The sequence below is a fragment of the Pezoporus occidentalis genome, unplaced genomic scaffold, assembly GCF_034315485.1.
Source record: "Pezoporus occidentalis ecotype Australia unplaced genomic scaffold, CSIRO_AGI_Poc_V1 ctg76, whole genome shotgun sequence".
In the NCBI taxonomy this organism is placed as follows: domain Eukaryota; kingdom Metazoa; phylum Chordata; class Aves; order Psittaciformes; family Psittacidae; genus Pezoporus; species Pezoporus occidentalis.
This window is the reverse complement of record NW_026916115.1, coordinates 3,814,260-3,838,775: the sequence shown is the minus strand read 5'-3', so window position 1 is coordinate 3,838,775 and position 24,516 is coordinate 3,814,260. Positions and strand designations below refer to the sequence as shown.

The window sequence follows — 24,516 nt, the reverse complement described above, 5'->3', positions numbered from 1 at the left end:
TTAAAAAACTCTTAAAATACACATGAAAAAGTCAAAGGAATATTAAATTCTTTTACTCTGGGTTATAAGCTGAACACTGACAGGACCCATTTCCTGTATGAAGTTACTCCATACTTGTCCACAGCTGAACTGTCAGATGCCTTCCACTGTACAGGGATTTTGCAGCATCCTCAAAAAATGAGCTAAACCATATGGTCTTTCAACCACAAATAATTTCTTACCTGAAAATACCTTGCTAGAGAGGACTATTCAAACTGCAAGGCAATTCTTTAGTAATACCGCCAGCAAGAATCCCAGAAAGCATCAAATACAATAAAGGAGTTTATAAAATTGTCACCAGTGCACTGAAGACTGGAATAAGCCACCTTACGCATTCCCCATCCAGTACCAGACAGCATCAAGTCACAGTATATTTCAGTCATTATGCATTTGTCCTGCATTAAACCTGCAAGTGAAATGACTGTATCTCCCTCTTCCCTCAAATATGTCTGCTAGTCTTTATAGAGTCTTACTTAAGCTTTCTTGTACAAAGCAAAAAGAAAGCAGAGAAGCAATACCTTTTATATTGTATTAAGAAAACAGAGAATTTAAGCTTACTACAAACCACAGCCAGACATGCATTTATCACCATAACATGGCATGATGTGTCAGCCGATAATTTGACACCCACTTATGAGAAGGAATTCTGCTAATTTTTTGTTCCGCTAGCAAGTCCAGAACTAAGTGCAGAGTCGCACAAGCCATCCAACTTTGTTGGAAAAGCAGTATTCAGAACTGAGATTCACAGAAGAGGGAAGGGAAAAAAAATTTCCAGTCCTCTCTTCTGGGTAAGTGGTTAGATATTCAAAAGCAAAATTTCACCAGAGAAAAACACTGCTCTTCTGCTTTCCCCGGCAGGTTTCTTGCTCTTCCAAGTGGACTCCAGACTTCATTTCTTTCTCTCCCTCCCCCCAATCCTTGATGATAGTATTTGGCAGGAACTTTTAATTAAAAAAGAAAAATATTCTAGATTGCCTTTGTGCTACCCCAGCAAACCTCTCTGGGGATATGATGTTCTTTGCTCAGCAATTCCTGTTCAGCACAGAGTGCCAACACAAGGAAAACAACTGGAGTGACTTCCTATTCTCCATTCAGGCCTGGCAGCCTAGGAACAAATCCCTACAAAAAGAAACTGCGACTGAACCAATAAAGAATCATTGACATGGAAATGCATGATGACTTTTGTAAGATGTTATTTTCAGCTTTTTTTTTTTAATGAATACATTCAGTCAGCCACAATAATACAGAGCTCATTAACAACCTGATCCAACTACCACCAAAGCTGTGGAAAAGCTTCATATCAAGTGGCAACCAAAACTGCAACTTTAACGAAGAAAGCAGGTCTGCTGTAAAGACTACACAGCAATGACCTGGGAAATGGGGCTGAGCAGCATTTACTACAACAGTCTGAACCTGGACACAGTCTCCAGCACAAACAAATAACATCAGTAATGCAAAGCAACAGCTATGAGTTCTGTGTCATCACCCCATGAATGCCCTAAGGCTGGATATACATTTTCTAGGACAAACATGTCCTAATACAAGTGATCCAGGCAGCAATCTTGCCATACATCATTATTTTATCTCATTTAGCATTTTCCTTGAAGAACCTTCCCTCTGTTAACTCCCTGAAAAATCTTGCCTTTCATTCACATACAAATATTTTTCTGTTTTCCAATACCTCAATATGGCTCCCCCAATAACTCCCTTAACACCCAAAATATGAAGACAATGCAAGCATTATTACTTTTTAGGTCTTGTAGTTATGTCATCCTCATACTGGGGAGGGAGGAGCTTGCCAGAAGAGATTGATACTTATTTGGCTGCAATCCTAACAGCTGTTGTTCAGACACATAAGGATATCGTCCAGTTTAATCTGAACACCAAGAGACTTACTTTAAATCCCTTTCCAATGTGTAGAAAAGCAATACTAACTATGCAGCTATCACCACATTACCCCAGTTTTCAAGATTATTTTGATGGACATTATTTTTTTCCTGAGAAACACCATGTCTGTTTCCGTGTGTAGGGAAAGCCAACATTTAATCCAAGGATTACAGCCATGAAGTCCTTCTATTCTAAATATGCCTGCTTCTTGGGCTTTAATTTGAAAATCCATATATTACTTGCTAACTTCCTTACATTTAAATCTAAAAATGCAAAGCATCTGACATCATAGCTGAATTCTGGAAAGAGACCCAGCAGGTAAATCTCCAGGGAAGTCAGGCAAGGCTGAAAATTGGGTTCAGACAAGGATATATATTTGTTTTTTTACTGCACTGATAGTGGATAACACTAAAGCCTTGCATTTTTCCCTTTTTTTCAGCTTTGCTCCTTTCTTCCTTGTAAGGAAATGTAACCTTTTTAATTGTCTCTCATTACTAGTCACATCTAGATAACAGTAACTAACTAACTCTTTACAACAGTCTGGCTACTAATGGTTTAGTGAGGGGGGGGAAGGAAGAGAGAACAGTGTTGCACTAGGGTGATAGACTACAAATTGAAGTTCTGTCCTTTTCCTTGAGGCTGTGTCATCACAACACTCACATCGCTTGCATCTGAATGACAGGATGAGTCCCCTTCCTCCCCTCCCCACCTCTTTTTTTGTTCACTGCAACCTTGTTACCACAGCCTACTCAGCAGACAAACTAGGAATTCCTCTGGTTCAGCCTGCAGCTGAGGGATGAGGGAAGCAGTTCTTCAAACAGTATTTACAAGAACGGAAACAAGTATTCCAAAGTAATAGTCAAACAATTATACAAATATTGATTAACATAAAACTACATTAAAACAAAGTGCCCTGCATGTAACATACAGGGCATATAACTTGTCTACATATATGTGTATACATATACATGTATACATATACATATATAATATGTCTATAACATATTAAATCAAAAGACTTAAGGAAAAAACCTCACAATGTGTATCATATTCAAGTTGAGACTAGTTTCAGGATCAGAATAGAGCACTAGCTATCTCCCGTAAGAGTCATATGGCAACAAAACTTTTACCTGTGCTAGCCTGTCCTCCATAATCTTTGTTGGTCTCCTATGCTTATACAAGAACAGAGTAGAACACCCAGATCAAATGCAGCTATTAAACTGGTCTGCTAAAAAAGAGAATCCACAGCAAAACTTAATTAGTCTCCATGGGAGGCAGATACAAGGGCAGACTATGGAGTCCTTCTTCAGGACTTTATTATGCTTATTGTGCTTGTGAAAATGTTTCTTATCTAGGTCACTTTTTACCTTTTCCTGATCAATTATTTGAGGAATTGTTTTATAGCTTCCTTTGATCTAGGTATTCAGGCTAGAACAATGCAGCTTAGAGTGGTGTAAATGCTATCTTAAACAATATTTAGTGAAGACCATAGAGGAATTTTTCCAGTTTATCATGTTTCCGCTGCAAAGAAAGGGGGTGTTAAAACCAAGAGAGCACCTACAGGACAGTAGCTCAAGAAGGCCTCCAAGATAAGCAACTACTGACCTGTTTGAGCCTTCCTTAAGGTGCAGCAATCAGTGTGTTTGTCATATATAATCTACCTAAATACCTGAAATCTATTGAACAAGGAATTGTGAGGATGTGACAACTACAAACTCATTCTTCATTACACCTAAAGTCAGAAAGGCATTTTGTAAGTGTTGAAGAAGAAACTCTAAGTCCAGAGGTTTATAAGTTAGTGGCAAGTCATAAAACTCCAAAACACATAAGTCAGAACCTGATGAGATGTTGGAAAGGATCAAACTTATTCCGAGGGCTCAGCGGCTAAGGCCTTAAAACAACACTGAAGGAATTAGAGCAGTATACTCTTTCTTCTTCAGCTTGATTTCCCAGACAATCACACTCCTTGCCACTCTCCCTCTTAAAACAGTGAATTCAAGCCAGGTTCACCAGGAATTTAAACTGCTGTATGGCTGATGGAAATCTACAGCTGGGAAGCTGGAAATGCTCTTCTAGCATCTCGCTGACAAAAATCAGCCCAATCTTGGGAAATACTTCATTCTTCTTAGAATCCAGAACCAGTCACAAAGCACAAACTAGAGGAAAACCAGGCTTCGTTAATTCTGGTCTCTACGGTTGAGAGTGCCTAAAAACACATAGTAGGGCATACTCAACAAATCTCAGAAAACCTCTTATGTGGAGATTTGGAACAGATACAGAGAAACTCAGAGACTTGGAGTATCTTGAAGCCCCATAATGCAGACCTGAAAAAAATCTGTTTTGTGACCAAGAGAATGAATGCTTAACTTCTGATCAACTCATGATAAAAGTCCTTTCACCCTTTTCTTCACATAACCCAACACCCTTATAAACACCCTAATCCCTCAGTATCACCTGTATATGACTGTTACAATGAGTATGGATAAAAAAAATGCCCTTCTCAAAAAGAAACTTGGATTAGAGAATACATACAGTAAACACATTTTTTTAAATGCAGCTAACCTGTATTCAGGACAATAGTAGAAACTAGGATCATGGAAAGTGAAACAATGACTTACAGTACTACAGAGCCAAAACCTCACACCATGCAGGCTAAGAACCTCAGAGATAGCAAAATATTACATCTGTTGCATTCCAGACTGGTATCACAGCATTTTGTAAATTCAGTTATCAAGCACTTGTACATAAAACAGAATGAGACAGGAGAGGTCAATTAGGTTGCAGCCCCAGCTGTCAAACTTTAACCCTTAACATAATTATGAACACACAGACAAACACATAAAAGCTAAGGATCAAAGCACCAACACCCAACAAACACACACAGGTCATTCTGCATTGTCTTTGAAAGTGCTATTAAGAATTATCCAAGGTATTCTTAAGATCTGATGAGAAATCCAGACACAGCCCTGCTAAAGCATTTGAAAACCTGAAGAAAAAAACCCACCTCTTTCTTTAAGCATTTCCTATATCACAGTAAGATTTTTTCTCCCATTCTGGGATATAAAAGCCTGAGCTCTTTGCAAAAGGCATTATATCAGATGTATATTTTCTCAGTCAAATATTTCTCCTTCCAAAGGATATGGTTTTACACTACAGTCTTCATACTGATGTGCATCAAATGGTTGTACAGAACAATAAATTACCTTCAGTTACGTTCTGACTTTTGTAGGCAAACCATATGAGCACAAAAGATCTGAAATATCTGGACAGAAATATCAGAACAAGGGCTTTGAGGTATTTTCAAGCAAACCAGAAAGGGGAAGGATCAGACTGCAGACCCATGAGGTTTAATTCGCATAGGTAACTTCAGTGCTTATCTGATCTACCTCTGCAGTCTGAACCTTTTGAGGTTCATCCACCACCACTAAATGTGGACACCAAACTGAGAACACAGGAAACCTCCACTAATTTAGTCAAGAAGTCACACAGGCAATAAAATGAGGTCATGAAAGTCTTGCAGTTTAACATTGGCACAAGGGAGAAGGGGACAGAGGAGGAAGGGAGAGGAAGTCTGCTATACCATAAATGCAAGGTACTCCATAGCCAGTAATATTCTCATGTTTTTCTGTTTGTTTCAGTCCACTTTCCTGTTCTACTTTTCCCCTTCCTCACGCAATTATCAGTAGTGCAACTAACCTGAAATGTCATGAAACTCAAACTTCCCATTGTCTTAATGCCATCAACTATACCAGGAAATGCCTCATTCTTGCCTAAGTGATTCTGATGAAACCAGCTTCCATGGCACCATGAACACATCTAGAAGTAAGACTTCATACTGCGATTTTTACTGGACCTTGAGATGACTAAAGGAATTTAAGTAGTTTACATGGGTTTTAATGAGACCAAGTAAGAGACTTCAGTGCTGAACACAGAAATAGCTTTCCCTATTCAACCAGCAAACATGTAGAGCTGCCCTAGACATTTCAAAGGAGTCTACATGAATTCCCATCATCCATACTGAATACATCACTTTAGCCAACCATGACATAAAAGAAAAAAGCTGGCTCTTTTCTCATAAAAAGGAAAATAGCAGTGCCCTGAAATCACGACTTCTAGGCAGCTTCCCAAGTGCACTTTGTTTTCATTGACTAAAACAATGCCTAACAATAGAAATTAAAAACAGATTTTCCTGCACTAGAAAAAGTCTTTCACTATGCATAGTGAAAGAACACAAGTAATCTAAATAGAGAAATATTAGTTATTCTTTCTCTGCTCTAGATCGAAGATATAACTGACCCAAAACAATACTTTGAGCCCCAACAAACCATTTGGAAATGTGCACCACATAGTCCTATTTACTGGTTCTCTGAGGACCATTCTTGTAAATAACCCCAAAAGTCACAAGGGCTGTAAAGGCTATTTATTTCTACAGAATAGGATTTATTTTTAAATAATCAAAAAGCAAACAAATTCCTGGGTTACTTCACCTATAATTTTTCCTTATACTTTTTGCTGTTCTAAAATTTAAATTGGTCACCCTGCCTATGATGGTTAAGTATTCCTTGTCATTCACCTTAGAGCTTGCTTGCTGCTATGGGTGGGACAAATCCGCATTTCAACACAAGAGATTCCAATATCTCTCTCATGTTTCCAATATGACTAATGAGGAGACTGCCCAAATTTAACGTCAAACAGAAGCAATACCCAGTGTAAGAGCCACCAGGAGGAGAGAACTCACATTTCAGGAAGAGATGAGTAGGAGGAGTAGGAGGAGTAGGAGAACTATTCATCCTTACACAACAACTGGGAAACAAGCAAAAAACCAAACACACACCTCTTACCAATCTCTGTCCAGATAAATCCACATTCTTTTCAGAATATTTGCTGCACAGCCATGAATTAGGATTCTGATAATTCACAAGTTGAGTTTCCACTCTGCCTTTAATGACAATGGCACATATTATTCAGCAGTCTCCAGTTAATGAATTGCATGCAAATTCACAAAATCCATTATATTAGATTCAATTGCTGCAATTTCAGTTAACGTTCCCTAGGAGAATGCATACATGAGCACAGTATTTTTCTAGCACAAAATAAATGTATGTTCCGAGCTTCACAAACTGAAGATGGAACAGCCTTTATGGAGACTATTATATAGGAGAATAAAACAAACCTCTCTCATTTACTGTACCCACATGGTTCCCTGAAACCTGAGCACATGAATATCTGGTTCTGACCATTCATCCATGTCAAGAGTGTGTAAAACACACCTTATGCAGTAAAGGATGACCCCTTTCTTTCAGTAACAGGGACTTAACTTGCACTTCAGACTCATGAAGTGCTGAAGGTTGGCAATGATACCAGTGCTAATCTCGGATCCTAATTCATTCAGGGCATACACAAAGAAATACGGCATTTGTATCTGCCACATGACATATATTTCTTCTAATTTTTACATTTTTTTTTCAGCTAACCACATACTGATCCGAATTCATACCCATGAGAGTAACAGCAGGTACTAATTTGACCAGTTTCATACAATGTTAACCACCACCCTCAACAGCCAGTAATCTTCATACAGCAACTAAATAAGCTTTGACAGCTGTTGCTGTTTTAGTCCCATACCCTGCAAAGATTTACACATCTGCTTAACTTTATCCATGCAAATAGTCCCAGTGACATTAGCAAGAGCCCTCAAGTTTGTTAAACTTTGCAGAATCATGGTATTGCCTAGAAATCTCACAAGCAAATAAAATCTTAGTCTGAAATAAATATGATAATAATTTCTTCACTTTGTGTTTTCAGGATTGCATTTTTCATGACACCTTCTCAAGTGACCTTAGATTCAAATATGTGTCTCCAAGCCAAGAAAATCTTTCAAGGGCTCTTTTAGGCGTCTGCCTAAGAGTGAAAGCCATCAAAAGGAACAGCACAATTCTTTGACAAGAAAACACCTGAATATCACTTATGACCATTTGCCTCAAAAGTTTTATAATCACGCTGAATAGTGACACAGATAGACTGTTTAAACTAAATGAACCAGAGGGTAAGTAAGTAGCCAGCCTAGCATATCGCATATCTATTTTTATTAAACTTGGTCTAATTCAACAGCAAAATTCTAGTAAATGGCCAACAGCACCCACCTAATAAGAAAACAGTAATAAATACTGAAGTACAAGGAGTGGTAGAGGTATCAGTAAAGACTGTTTGGTCTTTCTGATTCAAGATAATGCAGTTTCTAGTTGTAACTCTCCCTCAGCATTTATTCTACTGCCCATGGTAGATCCTACAACTTACAGCATATGAACTAAAAGATCACTTGTGTTTTGTTGCAGTCTCCAAGATTCATCTGCAATATGCAGAAGATTTTCCCCTGCTTGATGCCAAGCTGAGGAGGCCTAATTTTCAATTCCCCTAATACAGCAAATATAGAAACAACACAACTGAAGTGCATAAACACCCAGAATCACTTAATGGCCCTGTGCATGTTACAGTCCCAGGCCATAACACCTCCATGGACATGCCATTTGGCTCTCACTAGCTTACATTTTCAAACACATTCAATTTACATCCACAGTTTAAACTTTACCCCACCTAAGTTCATGCACATAGTAGGTGAATTTCTGGTATGAAGAACAATTCTCTGGTGAGTTTATCTATCTAATCATAGAATAGTCAGGGTTGGAAAGGACCTTAAGATCACGTGGTTCCAACCCCCCTGCCATGGGCAGGGACACCTCACACTAGACCATCTCACCCAAGGCTCTGTCCAACCTGGCCTTGAACACAGCCAGGGATGGAGCATTCGCAACCTCCCTGAGCAACCCATTCCAGTGCCTCACCACCCTCACAGTAAAGAACTTCTTCCTTATATCCAATCTAAACTTCCCCTGTTTAAGTTTTAACTCGTTACCTCTTGTCCTGTCACTGCAGTCCCTAATGAAAAGTCACTCCCCAACATCCTTATAGGCCTCCTTCAGATACTGGAAGGCTGCTATGAGGTCTCCACGCAGCCTTCTCTTCTCCAGGCTGAACAGTCCCAACTTTCTCAGCCTGTCTTCATAAAGGAGGTGCTCCAGCCCCCTGATCATCCTCGTGGTCCTCTTCTGGACTTGTTCCAACAGTTCCATGTCTTTTTTTATGTTGAGGACACCAGAACTGCACACAATACTCCAAGTGAGGTCTCACAAGAGCAGAGTAGAGGGGCAGGATCACCTCCTTTGACCTGCTGGTCACGCTCCTTTTGATGCAGCCCAGGATACGGTTGGCTTTCTGGGCTGCAAGTGCACACTGCAGCCGGCTCATGTGCATTTTCTCATCGACCAACACCCCCAAGCCCTTCTCCTCAGGGCTGCTCTGAATTTCTTCTCTGCCCAACCTGTAGCTGTGCCTGGGACTGCTCCGAACCAGGTGTAGGACCTTGCACTTGGCATGGTTAAACTTCATGAGGTTGGCATCAGCCCACCTCACAAGCGTGTCAAGGTCCCTCTGGATGGCATTCCTTCCCTCCAGCATATCAACCGAACCACACAGCTTGGTGTCATCAAGAAACTTGCTGAGGGCACACTCAATCCCACTGTCCATGTCACCGATGAAGATGTTAAACAAGACCGGTCCCAACACTGATCCCTGAGGGACACCACTTGTTACTGGTCTCCAGCTGGACATTGAGCCATTGACCACAACTCTTTGTGTGCGGCCACCCAGCCAGTTCTTTAGCCACCGAGTGGTCCATCCATCAGATTGATGTCTCTCCAATTTAGAGACCAGGATGTCGTGTGGGACAGTGTCAAATGCTTTGCACAAGTCCAGGTAGATGACGTCAGTTGATCTACCCCTGTCCATCAGTTCTGTAGCCCCTTCATAGAAGGCCACCAAATTGGTCAGGCAGGATTTCCCCTTAGTGAAGCCATGCTGGTTGTCACCAAGCACCTTGTTGTTTTTCATGTGCCTTAGCATGCCTTCCAGGAGAATGTGCTCCAAGATTTTGCCAGGCACAGAGGTGAGACTGACTGGTCTGTAATTCCCTGGGTCATCCATTTTCCCCTTCTTAAAAATGGGGGCTATATTTCCCTTTTTCCAGTCATTGGGAACTTCACCTGACTGCCATGATTTCTCAAATATAATGGAGAGTGGCTTAGCAACTTCATTCGCCAGCTCCTTCTGGGCCCGCAAATGGATTTCATCAGGTCCCATGGACTTGTGCACGTTCAGGTTCTTAAGATGGTCTCGAACCAGATCCTCTCCTACAGTGGGCCTAGGGTCTTTATTCTCACAGTCCCTGCATCTGCCTTTCAGGACTTGGGTGGTGTGGTCAGAGCCTTTGCCAGTGAAGACCAAGGCAAAGAAGTCATTAAGAACCTCAGCCTTCTCCAAATCCTGTGTAGCCAGTTCTCCTGATAGCTTCCGGAGGGGGCCTACGTTATCCCTAGTCTGTCTTTTATTCACTACGTACCTACAGAATCCCTTCCTGTTATCTTTAATACCTCTAGCTAAGTTTAATTCTAACTGAGCCTTAGCTTTCCTAACCTGGTCCCTAGCTTCCCAGACAACATCCCTGTACTCTTCCCAGACCACCTGTTCTTCCTTCCATCTTTTATAAGCCTCTTTTTTCCTTCGAATTTTCCTCAGCAGCTCCTTATCCATCCAAGGAGGTCTCCTGTCCCTCCTGCTGCACTTTCTTCTAGTTGGGATGCAACACTCCTGAGCTTGCAGTAGGTGATCCTTGAATATCAACCAACAGTCTTGGGCCCCCCTGCCCTCTAGGGCTATATCCCATGGAACCTTACTAAGCAGGTTTCTGAAGAGGCCAAAGTCTGCTCTTTTGAAGTCCAGCGCTGTGAGCTTGCTGCACGCTCTTCTCACTGTCCTGAGGATCTCAAATTCGACCATCTCGTGATCACTGCAACCAAGGCTGCCCTGGAGTGCCACACTTCCAACCAGCCCTTCCCTGTTGGTGAGCACAAGGTCAAACATGGCACCTCTCCTTGTCAGCTCCTCTATTACTTGCAGAAGGAAGTTGTCTTCCACACAATTGAGGAACCTCCTGGATTGCTTGTGCTGGGCCATACTGTACTTCCAACAGATATCAGCATGGTTGAAATCCCCCATGAGGCTGTACCATCGCTCCAACAGGTATCAGGGTGGTTGAAGTCTCCCATGAGAATAAGGGCCTGCGAGCGTGAGGTTGTTCCTATCTCTCTACAGAGTGCTTCATCCTCAGGTTCTCCTTGGTCAGGCGGTCTGTAACAGATCCCCACAATAATGTCCCCCATAGCTGTTCTCCCTTTAACCCTGACCCACAAACTCTCTGTGGACTGCTCACCTGTCCCCAGACAGAGTTCCATACTCTCCAGCCTATCCCTAACATAAATAGCAACTCCCCCTCCCAGCCTGCCGGCCTGTCCTTTCTAAAGAGCTTGTAACCTTCATTCAAACACTCCAGCCATAGGAGCCATCCCACCATGTTACTGTGATGCCTATTATATCATACCCCCATAGACGTGCACACATCTCTAATTCCTCTTGTTTGTTCCCCATGCTACAGGCATTTGTATAGAGGCATCTGAGCCATGTTCCAAATGAAGCCAGCTCATTGGCTGGAGAAACTGGAATATCTCTATATTGCTCTGAGCATTTATTATAGGTTCTGGCAACTGACTGGGTGTGTTGGGATGGAATGATGCCCCCCTCCCCCAACACATCTAGTTTAAAGCATCCTTGACCAGTCTGGCAAGCCTCCTACCAAAATCACTCTTCCCCTTAGACCAGCTCCACCAGCCTACTAACTTGGGTCCTGTACACCCAAACCCCTGACTATGGCACCACCCTTCTAACCATTTATTAACCTGGCCAATCCTCTTGGCTTTTTGGGGGTCCTCCCCTGTATCCTGGAGAATTGATGAAAAAACAATCTGAGTTCCAGAGCCCCTAACCACCTCTCCCACAGCTCTGTAGTCCTTCTTTATGTTCTCCAGGCTACTGCTATCTATGTAATAGATATGCTATCTATGTATCTATATACCTATTATCTATGCTAACAGATACTGCTATCTATGTAATGCTACAGTACCAAACAAATCAACACCACCTTCAACAAGAATCAGTGAAGTTTCCATTATTTTTCTATTCTTAGCTTTCTTAAGAATTTGAGGCAATTCATGCTGAGACCTTCTGACTCAACTGGTATAAAATAGGACATCCTCTTTTCTTTTTTTGCTGCTTCTGTATAGTTATTAGCCTACAATCCTAAAGCAACAAAGCACGCTGCTGTCTTCTGCTCCATCCTGTGTGATTTCTGAACTCACTGACTCACACAAACCCACTGGCTCACTTGAACCCATCAAATCCAGCTGAGAAATGAACAGAGGTCACCAACCTGCTGGGTTCCTACAAACTTCTGGAAAATCAGCGGACAGAGACAGAAGAAAATGCCCCCACTAAGCAAAATTTGTCAGTGTAGTTTGTCTGATACCTGCTTGGCTTGCTGCCCATCAGGCATAGCTTCACAACGAGTCCTCCAAGATTACTGACAGTTTGGGTATAGCAGAATGCTCTGCATGCCCATCAAGGATTTAATTTTCCTGATCACCATTAGCTGATCTACATGCTAACAGAAGTGGAAGGCAAGCTGCTTTTCATTATGCTGTTTGTTATCAGAGGCATCATAAATTTATCAGTGGATGGAAGATTTCAGAAGTAGCCAAACTTCATGTTTTTAAATTCTACTCTGAATAGACAGACAAGGGAAAACCACTTCTTTTTAGATGTAAAGATAGAAAAAGGGAAACAAACAAAAAAGAAGTGGAGCCCTGGAAAATCTCTGGAAGCGAGGTGATAATTTAAATCACTTTGAGGCTGAACAAGACAGGTGAGGCAAGTTTGATGGAAGAGTTTTGTGTATGTCTGACTTTCACATGAGCTTGAGCAGGAAATGTTTCAAACTTGGGACCTAAATCCTTGCTGATCTTTACAGCACGGTGGCACAATGCAAAATACAAGGGCTCCGCTCTGGAGCTGTGAGCCAACGTTCCTGCAATACTAGATATCCCAATCTCACGTGTTAAGTGAATTTGAGATTGTTGAGTGTGGAGGAAAGTTATGCCACAACAGCTCAAGTTTAAATTGTCCATATGAATATGGTTTTTAGCAGTTATGGGTAGCATTCTGCTTCTTCCTTCACATCCTTTGCTTCTTATTGTGCTTAGGACTGCACAAGAACGTGAATTCTCTGGCTGTTTGAAGGACCATGTGACTCCTCTGTACTTTGAACTCAGATAAAATTCTTATTGAATGAAATCATGTGTAAAATGCTTTCCAACAGAGATTATTTTCAACCAAGCTGTACTAAGAAATGCAACAGAATTTCAACACTTGTATTTAAGCAGCAAAAAGGAACCATTCTTGTACTGAGAGCAGCGCTTTGAGGGGAAGCACCAGATCCCCTCACATAAACAGAACTACACTTGTACTGGACTATGGAAGTCGATAATATTTTAGCTTGGGGAATAAAAAAAAAAAAAACATCATCATACTTCCATATAATCACGTCAGGAAAAAACCCAGCTTTTGCCTAATCAGTGCATGCAACTTTGCTTCCAAAAGACATCTTCATAAATGACAGTATCCCAAGTTCAAAACCAGTATCAGGCCCAAGCTGCCCACATGGATGACGCAGAATTTCTGTGTGCTTTTTAGCCTGAAATGATATCAGGTTTTAGCTAATATTTGGATTAAAAAAAAAATATTAAAAAATCACAGCCCTGATCATTATGCTTTTTTTCCCTAGGAGCAAAACATACGGCTTGTATCCTGGCTGACTTCCAACCTGAGTAATTACATACTGACCTCATAAGTTTCCCCTGTGGTTTTAACTGGATAAAGAATTCCTCTCCAGTTCCTCCTGCGAGCATTTATACCTTGTTGTGGAGCACTATTAAACAGCTACTGGCTTCTGCCCCAAAGATAGCTGCAGTTTACTAATAAGTGAAACAATTTCTGGAAGTTATAATTATATCCCTGACCCCTCCAAATACAGTTGTGAGGGACAGGGATATAATTGTAATTCCAAACATAATTGGGGAAGATATGAATCCTTTAAGATGCATTTTGAGTTCCTAATCATATCCATTAGACATGATCTAATATAAAGATGAAGTCTTCATGCAATGAAATTGATAGATGGAGATGTTACTTTTCCTAACAACTTCAAGTGTTAAAAGACCTATCCTTAGGTTCATAAAATATATTTAAAATCAAGCCTTTCTGAGGATGTGGAACAGTCTATGAGCTCATGAAGAGCTCTGTGTTGAAAAGTATTAATATTAGAGAAGATTTGGGCAAGCTTTCTGCTCAAAACCATGGGACAGCCAGACAAAGCAAAATAACAGTTTGCATTTCTGGCTTTTATACCAGGGCATTAACTATTTTGACTTGTGTGTTGCATTTGAAGGATAAAGAGAATGAGACAGAATAAGCTCTACAAAACACCTCAGTACACCACATATCCTGAAGATCTCAAAGCATTTTAAACCATTTAGTGCCAATAGGAGATACTGGACACAACAAGCTACAGAACCAAACTAAGTACCCTATCAGGTAAAATCCTGCCTCCCTCCCAGTCGGGATTGCAAAACCTTAAATCAAGATGAAAATTACCAAAAGGACAAAGCCATTTTGAGTACTTTCATTTTTTATTTCCCAACCTCAAAGCATCTGAATTCCAAATTTCCAACTTACATAAACTGTCAACTCTAACTAAAGTCCACATCATTTACTATGTCTGAAGATATATCAGGATCACTGTGACACATTAGGCACCTTGAAAGTCAGAAGCACCTTTAGCAATTTCCCCTGCATAGGATCTAATTGACACTAAGCAGCAGAAATACCAGCAAGAGACCCATTTAGACCAATGTATATTTTAACCACTTGGTCTTGATTTGTAAACTACTTTGAAGATGAAAAATGCTACTAAGCTGTTCAATATGACTAAATAAAATCATGCATGGGAACAAAATTTTGAATTATGAGTGTTCCTATTAAGTGATCAATCCACATACACACACGTATATGTATACATGTATACATACACATGTATACATGTATACATACACATGTACGCATACACACACATCCATACGTATGTGCATACATACATCAGCTTAGGAGATCTTGCATAACACATTTCCAGCTTGTTTTCTACTTTAGAAAAAAGTGTGCAAAGAAAAGGAAGAAAAAACAACTTTCTGCTTTCTCATAAACCAGAAACGGGTCCATTCTGAGAACATCATGAGTGGTCAGCTTGCTTCTATTTTGCCCGGCTTTGTAAACATCCTTCCTCTTTGCACCCCCAAAATGATCAGTTACAGGACTGACGTACACGGCAAATGAGAAGCCTCTGCCATTTATATTCACAGATTCACTGGGATTCTGCTCCCCAGCCCTCTCCACTCGTCCAGAGCTGGCAGAGGATTCAGACTGGTGGGAAGGCTGGAGCCCACAGAGGCAGAGCCAGCAGCCCTTGTCACTGCAAACCTCAGAAGGCTCATGAGGATAGTGCTGGCAAAGGACCCAAAGGCTAGCGCCACACATGCAGAAATGCCCTAAGGTTGTGGGAACACTGTTCCAATTAATCCATCAAACTGGGCTGTGGCACTATTAATTGAGAAGACTACATTTTTCCTACGTTTTGATCAGGCCAAACCAACAAACAAACTAACAAAAAGGCAAGTTTTAGAAGGAAATATAAAATTTTAACACTTTTAAACACACTGAAACAGTTCAAGCCATTGCCTCTATGAACACGCGTAAAATGGGATACATCTCTGGTGCAGAACACTGCCATCATGCGGCCATTCCAGCTGTGCGAAAACACCAACACTAATTGGAACCTTGCCCCGGTTTGGAACTCTTAAAATTGTATTTAATAACATTGGCAGCCTACAGGAGAACTGGTGAGGTGGTGATAATTGTCTCTTAACACCTCTCTACAAGGAAATGCACTCCCTTCTTCAGACCTGCTCTTTTTTATGACAGGTAGCAAATGTATTTTCCATTTTCTAAGAAAAACTGCTGCCACAATTTTGTTGCAATGCACAGTGCAGAGTACAACTGAACATCAAAAATGTACAGAAACGTCAAAAATGACAAATGGAGCATTCTTGATGTCAGGAAGCCAATCTTTAGAAGTAATCTGAATGAAAACAGCACAATGGCCGGGATCAGGAAAGAGCTCCAGCACAGGAAAATACATGGAAGCTGGCATAGAGTCAGTGGGAGAAAACAAAGCAAACGAATCAAATTAGTAATTTAAGAAGAAAATGAAATATTGACAGAGGGCAAAATAACATGGAATTCAGAAGCAAGCTGATGGAAAAGTTGTACATAGTCAGAAAATCGTAACAGAATTAAACCGGATCCAGGGATGATGAGTGGCTCAATTAGAGCTGCAGTGAAGAAAAGTAATTATCAAAAGTTGTCCATCTACACAAAACTTCTGTTTCCACTCATCTGGAGCCCTGCCCAAGCAAAGCAGGCATGATTTAGCTCCTTAAATAGCCCACTGCTTGCTTGAATTACAGCTTCAGTGAGGGACACACATTTCTTAAAGAAGCGACAACCTTTCTGCCTTCGTACAAGAGCATAAGCACAACAGGTGCTTTCTGCCCAGCTGGCACAACAGACAAATACACACAGAAATAACAATCACCTGGAAACAAATTCAGTAACATCTCTGTTAGAAAAACATCCACCTTTCAGATATAAAAATCTTATGCTAAAACAGTGCTAAAGAAACAAAACTTAATCACTTCTTACAGGAAACAAATATTGACAGGCAAAGAACAGAGGCTTAACTACTACAGGTGGCTGGCCATACAAAAGAAGATCCTGTTTGTGTTCTCGTCTCCTAGCAGTTGGCACTTGTAAACACCTACAGGAGCCTGCCTGCTGCCACCATTACACCTAGAGCAAAGTTACGGCATTTGGGAACACTCATTCATACAGCTGAACTGCCAAAACTGGGTAACCAGGTAACTTTCTTCTCCACCACATAATTTTGCATAGAAAGCTTGCAGTATCACTGAAGTGGAAACTCTGAACCAATCTTAAAACGCCAGTGAAGGAAAACAGATAAATATTTACTACTACCCCAAGCTGGAGCTGCTGAGATGGTAATTATACCTTTTTCTTTTTTTGTTGGTGTTTACTTGTTTGTTTTGCCAGATTGCATAAGGCTCATCTGCTAATAGATTCCTGAAAAGCATGACTCTTTTTGTTATGCAGTTTTGCCTGCTGGTGTAAGAGGGCAGAAGTAGTTTGTCACTTCAAGAGAGCATTGTTCTCTGTGTCATCGACCAAGTTTCTGTACACTGCCACAAACTGCAGTACTTTTTTCTAAAAGTACATTTTGCTGTTTAAGTGCAAAGCCAACTGAATTAATATATTACTTTCCTTTTCCATTCAGGACTGTCAGCTGTACAGCACATAAACACAGATTTTTCAACAGATCATGAATCCAGGAGAGAAAACAATTTTCAAGAATACCTGACAAATCAGGGGACTGTGGTAAAGCCCTACTGCTGGCAGAGACAGAACCACACCTGTGGGAGGTGTCCCTACCACATACAGACTGGGGAAGAAGCAAGAGTCCCTTATGCAGAATTTCACAGGGTCTTTGGCTTCCCATACAGATCAACAGCAACTATCCAAAACAAACACCTTCTCTTCTATGAACTGAGGAGTTTCTCAGGCAGAGTAGTCCAAAAAGGCCATGCTACAAACTGTACTGACCAAGACAACCATCCAGACTCTATGCTGTTTGAGGTGGGTGGTTATCTGGATGCAGTTACAGATGCCTATGAAAACACCGGATGCATCATTCTCTATTTAAATTACTCTCCTTGTAATGAGGCTATCCACTGCTGTGTAAGCAAAATCTGTAACTTCTTGCTGAAGTATCAAGAAGTCACACTCAGCATCTATTTCTCTCAGCTTTATCACACTGAGGACGGTTTCCTCACCGCCATATGGAACCGCGAAGCTTTGTGGAGCCTCTCCAGCCTGTGGCCTTGGGTGACTCTGCAGAGACTGCCTGGGGGGGGCATGGCATTACCTCCTCTGCAATTCTGGGTATAGCATCCCAGGGTCAACACTTCATCATTCAACTTGTGATGAGTAAATTACTGTTTGTTAATCAAATCTTGCTTGCTTAAGAGTTACTGGAAAATTATGGCACTTTGACATTTTGCTTACAGACCGCAGGCATCCATTAAAGTAAGCAATGTATGGGGAAGGAGATAAGCCTTCCTCCCCACACCCACTGGGAGGCAGAATGAGACCCCTTATCAACAGGCCACATAGACGCAGAGTACGCCAAGAAGTGACACGTATATCAGATGAAGAAGAGTATAAAACCAGTGACTTTGGGGAAGTGGGTTGCGTGCCGTTGGCAGAGCAGAGACTCCCCGGCTGCTTAGTGCTGTTTTGCTTGCTGTCGCTTGCTCAATAAACCAATTCAATTCATTGATCTGGTTCTCGTCAATTTATTTGAGCCACATTTGTAACAAACTCAACCATCAAGACAGACAGACAAAATCCACACCAAATTGACAATTTGACAGGAATGAAACCACACTTTAGCAAAGCCTTTCCACAAGCAATTCAGGGAAAGCCTCCTGTGCTGCAGAAATTAAAAGCCTATTCTCCTGGTAGGCCAGCCTCTCAACAGCCTTTTCAAATGCTGAAAGGCAGTCTGCTACCTCCCATGTCTCCAAGCCACTCAGTGCTTTTCCCAGAAATGTTTCTGCCCTTTCAGAGGGAACATCTATACCCCAGACCTAAAAATATTATAAGGCATTTAAAAATGCCAAAGGAGTAATTCAATTAAACTCCTGATTTTGAAATGTTTCCAAGCAGCAGACACCTACGCTGAAGACAACACAAATTCAACCACTTTTAGGCTGCAAAACTGAGATCATAGATGGCAAGACCTTCATCAATAAAGTCACCTTCTACAAAAGTTAGCCCACAGAATAACTGTGAGTCTGAAATAATTGATTATGAAGATAATATGCTTTTATTTTAGTCCTGTATCTTTCAAACATAAACCCATAGCAGTAAAACCAAAACCTCAGTATCTTCTGATTACCTCCTGCTATTAATTTATTTGTTGCCCTTCAGCCAGTTTCTATCAGAAAAATGTAAGCAGCCCACAGGCAACCGCTATGGCTACAGCAGACTGTGGCTTCCCAGCTGCGGCGGCTTGGGTGGTACACACGACATATCCAGAGTTCCTCCTCCATCAAGGTGGTCCTGCAGGTAAGGCTGATACATGAACAGAGTTTTCCCACCACCTGTTTCCTTTATAACAGGGGGAATTACGGACACAACGATATGCGTGAGTTTGTGTGTGTACTTTGTCCCTAGGGCTGCTGCCCTAGAGCAACCTCACAAAGCTGTGTAACCTTCTAATAGTAAGAAATATCTAAGAGGATAATGTAGATAGCACAGGTCTACACAGCCCGACTGTAACTTGAAGCACCAAAAAACGTTCCTACCGTTTTGAGCGCTGTTTTCACTTTGTGATTCAATACATTCGTTATTATACCACAGATGGGGCAACTGAAGCCAAGAACATGTCGGTCCCCACGTGAAACAGGGACCTTTCCAGGCAACAGCTTCTCCCCAGCGCGCCTGCGCGGGGCTCGCCCCCTGCTCTCGCGTGAGCGCGGGTACGTGCGCGGCTTGCGCGTGCGCGTGGCGGCGACTGGCTAGTCTGCCATGGCGAAGCACACGGTGTCGTCGGCGCGGTTTCGCCGGGTGGATGTGGATGAGTACGACGAGAACAAGTTCGTGGATGAGGAGGAGGGAGGCGACGGGCAAGCGGGACCCGACGAGGGCGAGGTGGACTCATGCTTGCGACAATATCCTTCCGCCAGGCTGCGAGGAGCGTTCCCGTCAGGAGCGGGCGCGGCGCCGGGGGGCGGGGCGGGAGCGGGCGCTGCGGCAGCCGGTTCTGCCTTTTACAGGACTTCCGTGACCGGTGCTCCCGCCGAGGGAGGGAGACGGGCACCTGGGGTTGGTAGGAGGAAGGCTGCTCCGCTTCCTCCTTCACGGCGGAGACGGCGGTGTCTCGGGGCTGCGGCATCGGGGAGGTGTCTGATGGGGCGATAGGGAGAATGGAGGAAGGGGGTTTCCTGCGGCGGAGAGAGAGCTCCGTGTGTCCACTTGAACCTCCGGCTTCCCCGGCCTCCCGGGTCGTGGAGGAGCGCTTCCCAGGGACTGCTTTGGGGAGTGTGTGCGTGGATGTGCCGAGCTGAGGCCTGGTCTCGAGGGTTATCGATAGCAGAAGTGATGGAGAACGATGTCACAATTACACTAATTCGTGCTATCTGTTGAGAGAATCGCTGCATCCACTGAACCTAAGTATTTTCAGCCATGCACGAGCCAGCTGCAATTATCGCTGTTCTGGGGCTGGTTTTGTTGCCTTCCAAATATTCAATGTTTGATCCTTAACTATCTAGCACAGGGAACATGACGGCTGCACTACAGGCAGCTCTGAAGAACCCTCCTATCAACACAAAGAACCAGGCAGTGAAGGTGGGTTACTCCTTAAAAATCCTTTCCTGTTTCTGTAACCTCTATCCCACCAACTCTACCAGACTCTGCCTCTATTCCCTCTGCCTTAGGGGAAGCCAAGGAAGCTGGTTTTAGGGTATTCCCAAAACAGCCATGATCTCTGGTGTTTTAATCTTGTTCAAAATACTATAGTTTGGATGTCATCTGTGCACATCCCTGTAACTTGGTGCTAGATCAGGTTTTGTGTGTTCTCTTACCTGTGTTGGTTGTGTATGTGTGCCCTGGCTAGCTCCACATGTCACCAGATGCCCATGTGTGATCCAGACCTGGCAGCACATAGAGGCAGTTGGTACTGAACAGTCGGGGAACCATAACTGCAGTAGTCACCTCTGACTAATGAAACTGTGCTAGCACAGCTAGACTGTGAACCTACAAAAAAGGAAGAACTGATGGTTACCACATCCAATCAAAATTAAGCCATTAAACCCTAAGAAAACACAAGCGCTCCCCCTGTGACAGAACGTAGGAGCTTGCTGCATGTATATATTTCTGAACCTCCCCAGAATAAACTTTGAATGGCTCATGCTTGTGGTGGCAGTAGGAACAGGCAGATAGGATGTGAAACTGCCCAGATGGTGAGTGCCTGCAGATGTCTGTTCTCTCTCCTTAAGGAGAATCCCACTGGAATGTTTCCATGCTGCTCACCAGGACACCAGTGATTATTTTACCTAGTGCCAGCCCTGTCCTCGTGGGTTTCACAGGATTTTAAGAACCAGTTTTGTTACTGATAGTGCTATATAACAGATTGAAGAGCTTTGTCCTCATATTAATGAGCCATTTCCATTAGCTCTGTATTGATGAATTTAAGAATACACTGTGAAAGGCAGTGACTGAATCTTATTGGCTGTCTTTATTTTCAGTTGATCTTGTGGAACTTTTGTTTTTACTTGGAGTTCTTTATGTGAGAAGTCCTGCTAAGCCAAGCAGCTATGGGATATTACATTGGGCAAGAAAACTGTAATTTATGTAGGAGGAAGCTGCTTGAAATATTTGTGGAATTACTCAAAAGTCCAACAAACCTGAGACCTTTTTCTTTTAGCCTCCATCAGTTAGTGATGGATGAACAGGAAGAGCTGCTTTTTGCAGATTACATGGCTGATTGCTGCTTGCAGGCATGCCACACACATTCCTGGGGCTGAAATGACATCCAGATCAACTTGCAAATGGTTATTAATGCAAAATATTAATACTGCCAGTGTGCCTGAGACAGAAGTTGACTGCTTTGAAAGCACGTGGCTTCCAGCAGTCAGCTCTTTCAGTCTGGCCAGTGGTATTTGCATGGATTATAATAGTTGTATCATGTTAAATGGTACAAAGGCATGGAAAAGGCTCTAATGGGAAGGGAGGCCAAGACAAGTACTTATTTATTACAATTCTTTTGGAAGTTGCTAGACCTTGAGTTTTGATATGAAAATCTATTGTTTAGCCATAACTTAATTTAGTAAGTAGAGAATTACAAACACAGGCAGAGAGGCAGAAAACCTAGAGTAGGACAAACACATTAAACTTTTACGCTGTTTATCATTGGGAGGACCTTATCAGTTATTATCATAAGCTCTCTTCACAAACTGCCTTATGAAACCATATTTTAGAATTGATTAAAAAAATGGTTCTGTTTGAGAGATGAGTACTGTTTGTATGTACCTTATATGAGAACGAATGCAACTGTGCTTTCCTTATTTGTTGACAGGATCGTGCAGAAAGTATTGTCCTGAAGGTCCTCATCTCTTTCAAAGCCAACGATATTGAGAAGGCAGTGCAGTCACTGGACAAGAATGGCGTTGACCTGCTAATGAAGTACATCTACAAAGGCTTCGAGAGCCCTTCTGACAACAGCAGCGCTGTGCTGCTGCAGTGGCATGAGAAGGTGCGTTTATAGCATGTGCTCTTGCCTGGTTTATCTGTGGTAGCAAGTTCTTGGGTCTGAGGCACGCTCACTGAGCCTGGTGAGACTCAATGCCGTATTTCATGGTGGGAGGAAGGTATGTTCCTGCAAGCTCAGAGCTGAGTTATGACATGTGCCTACTTCTGATAGGGTGCCCTGGGTAAAGACTACCAATAAAATTTGGTTTTCTGTCAGACTGAGGCAAACAAAATGGATCAGTCCAGTAATTCAAGCAGATGGAACTAGGATTTCTTTCCTAGAGGGAAGCAGATTTGCAACTTAGCTATGTAGGGAAATAAAAGCTTGTTAAATAGCTGTCTTTAAAGTGATTGTGATTATTCTTCCTTGGCACCCTGAGTGCTAGTGTTTCACTCTTAATGTAAAGGTGGGGGAGATGCTCATTTAAAACACAATTGGGAAGCCTTTCTGATCTGGCCTGTAGCTGCCTTGACCTGGTGTTAACTGCCATGTGTGTCTTTTCAGGCCCTGGCTGCTGGAGGAGTAGGGTCCATCGTCCGTGTTTTGACAGCCAGGAAAACAGTTTAAATCCAGCAGCAAGTGGTTGTCTGCCATACACAGTGTGGGAAGTGCTGGTACAAAACCCAAACAGCCAAATGCCATTGCTGCCCTGTGGGCAGCACCTGTCTCTCAGCTTGCCTTCTCACTGCTTCTTTCATACCTGACAAATAATGCATATCATGTTCTCCTTTCTTGTTAAGTTCTGGAAAATTATGAAGGTGCAATTTTATTTCTAACAGGAATATTTGGTACTCACAAACATTTCAGTGACACTTACAGTAACATGCACAAATTCATGTTTAGGGTGATTTGCATTTGTGTATAATTATGGCAGATTTGGACCTGACTTTCTGAGGAAGTGCTGAGGAACGTAGGGCAACGTCTTAATTCTTATTGCTAGTCAAGCAGTGGTTTGATTTAAGAACTATTATTTGAGAAGTGGGGCAGCTATTAATATAGGTAAGTGGACCATGTTTCCTTCAGTCAACCTCTGAACCTACAGCCGTGAATAGGACAGAAATCAAAAGCTCCTTTCCAACCCCAGTTAATCATTCCAGAGAGCTGAGTATTTTCCTTAACCTCACAACTCATGGCCTGTTCAGGTTCCTTGTGATCAGTCAGATGCTGGGTCTGCAGCAGGAAAGTCACAATGGGCTGAAGTTGTCCATCATGCAGCGTGGTAGAATTTTGAAGGTTGATTGTCCATTTACACTGCAGCCCAGCCCAGTGAATTCTTTTTATTTTGAGGAGCAAAGATCCTGAAGAGAAGAAAAAGAAGTAGCTTTAACACGGCAGATCCTTTCAGCAACTTGAAAGTGATTCTGTCAAGCACAACAGTGTGGCCTCCTGGGGTAATCTGAGAAATGCATGCTGGTACCCACACCATCTTTGTAGAGCTCCCATATTTTGTTTTCTAGGTGTGTAGGATCTTAAAGGATATCTGACAGTTCACATTCCTGTTGCATTGTGCCACAGCGTGTTAGCTAGTGAGCGAGTTGGGTTCTTGAAGAGTACTTCAAAAAGAATTAGGAAAGCCCAGGGCATCCCAGATCACCATTAAAGGTTTAGGCCTTGTTTTACATTCACCAATTTACTGCCATTCAGTTATGTAAAACTGTTGGGGAACTTGTCAAATCTTTGCTGGTTTTTTAACCTTGCTTTTTTTTTGTAATAAGGACCAGAAAATAAATCATCACTGAATATTTATATGGTGTCTGAAATGCCTTGAAGTTTCAGCAGGCTGTTATTCCAGGGTGTACTACAGTAAAAAAAATCAAGCTCTAAAACTTCTCCCCTCTGTTAGGCTTCTCCCGTTGGTAGGCTTCCTTTTTAGCCATTATCCGTACCTATATGTGATGATGATACAGGCACAGCTTCATCCAACTGAAAAATATGACATTATTTTAGTGAGATATTTAAACATAAAAAATGTTGCGGAACAGGACTACTAGAGATGTATCTGCCTATACTGAAATTGTGGCCAGAGAGCAGGCGCCTCACAACCATTCATGTTGGATGCTTTCTCAAAAACAAAAGGGTGATGGCCT

General features: G+C 42.1%; 2 protein-coding genes across 2 annotated transcripts; both read left to right on the top strand.

Moving 5' to 3' along the window:
• The first annotated feature begins 17,437 nt into the window (after positions 1–17,437).
• On the top strand, positions 17,438–18,106 carry APOBEC4 (apolipoprotein B mRNA editing enzyme catalytic polypeptide like 4). The gene is given in 3 exon segments (XM_062602200.1): positions 17,438–17,458; positions 17,461–18,036; positions 18,038–18,106. Coding segments are annotated over 3 exon segments (666 nt in total).
• A 1,533-nt stretch (positions 18,107–19,639) lies between these two features.
• Positions 19,640–24,175, top strand: ARPC5 (actin related protein 2/3 complex subunit 5). Its single transcript, XM_062602232.1, has 5 exons — positions 19,640–19,850; positions 19,959–19,969; positions 20,456–20,526; positions 22,256–22,432; positions 22,934–24,175. Exons 1-5 carry the CDS (start codon positions 19,708–19,710, stop codon positions 22,994–22,996), a joined length of 465 nt encoding a protein of 154 aa, XP_062458216.1. The 5' UTR covers positions 19,640–19,707; the 3' UTR covers positions 22,997–24,175.
• Positions 24,176–24,516: the final 341 nt, after the last annotated feature.

Bases quoted from the DNA above. Each gene is read 5' to 3' on its own strand.
- ARPC5 (XM_062602232.1), top strand. From the start codon at position 19,708: ATGGCGAAGCACACGGTGTCGTCGGCGCGGTTTCGCCGGGTGGATGTG. The intron at 20,527-22,255 runs GTGGGTTACTCC...ATTTGTTGACAG, and splicing joins CAAAGAACCAGGCAGTGAAG to GATCGTGCAGAAAGTATTGT. The intron at 22,433-22,933 runs GTGCGTTTATAG...GTGTCTTTTCAG, and splicing joins TGCTGCAGTGGCATGAGAAG to GCCCTGGCTGCTGGAGGAGT.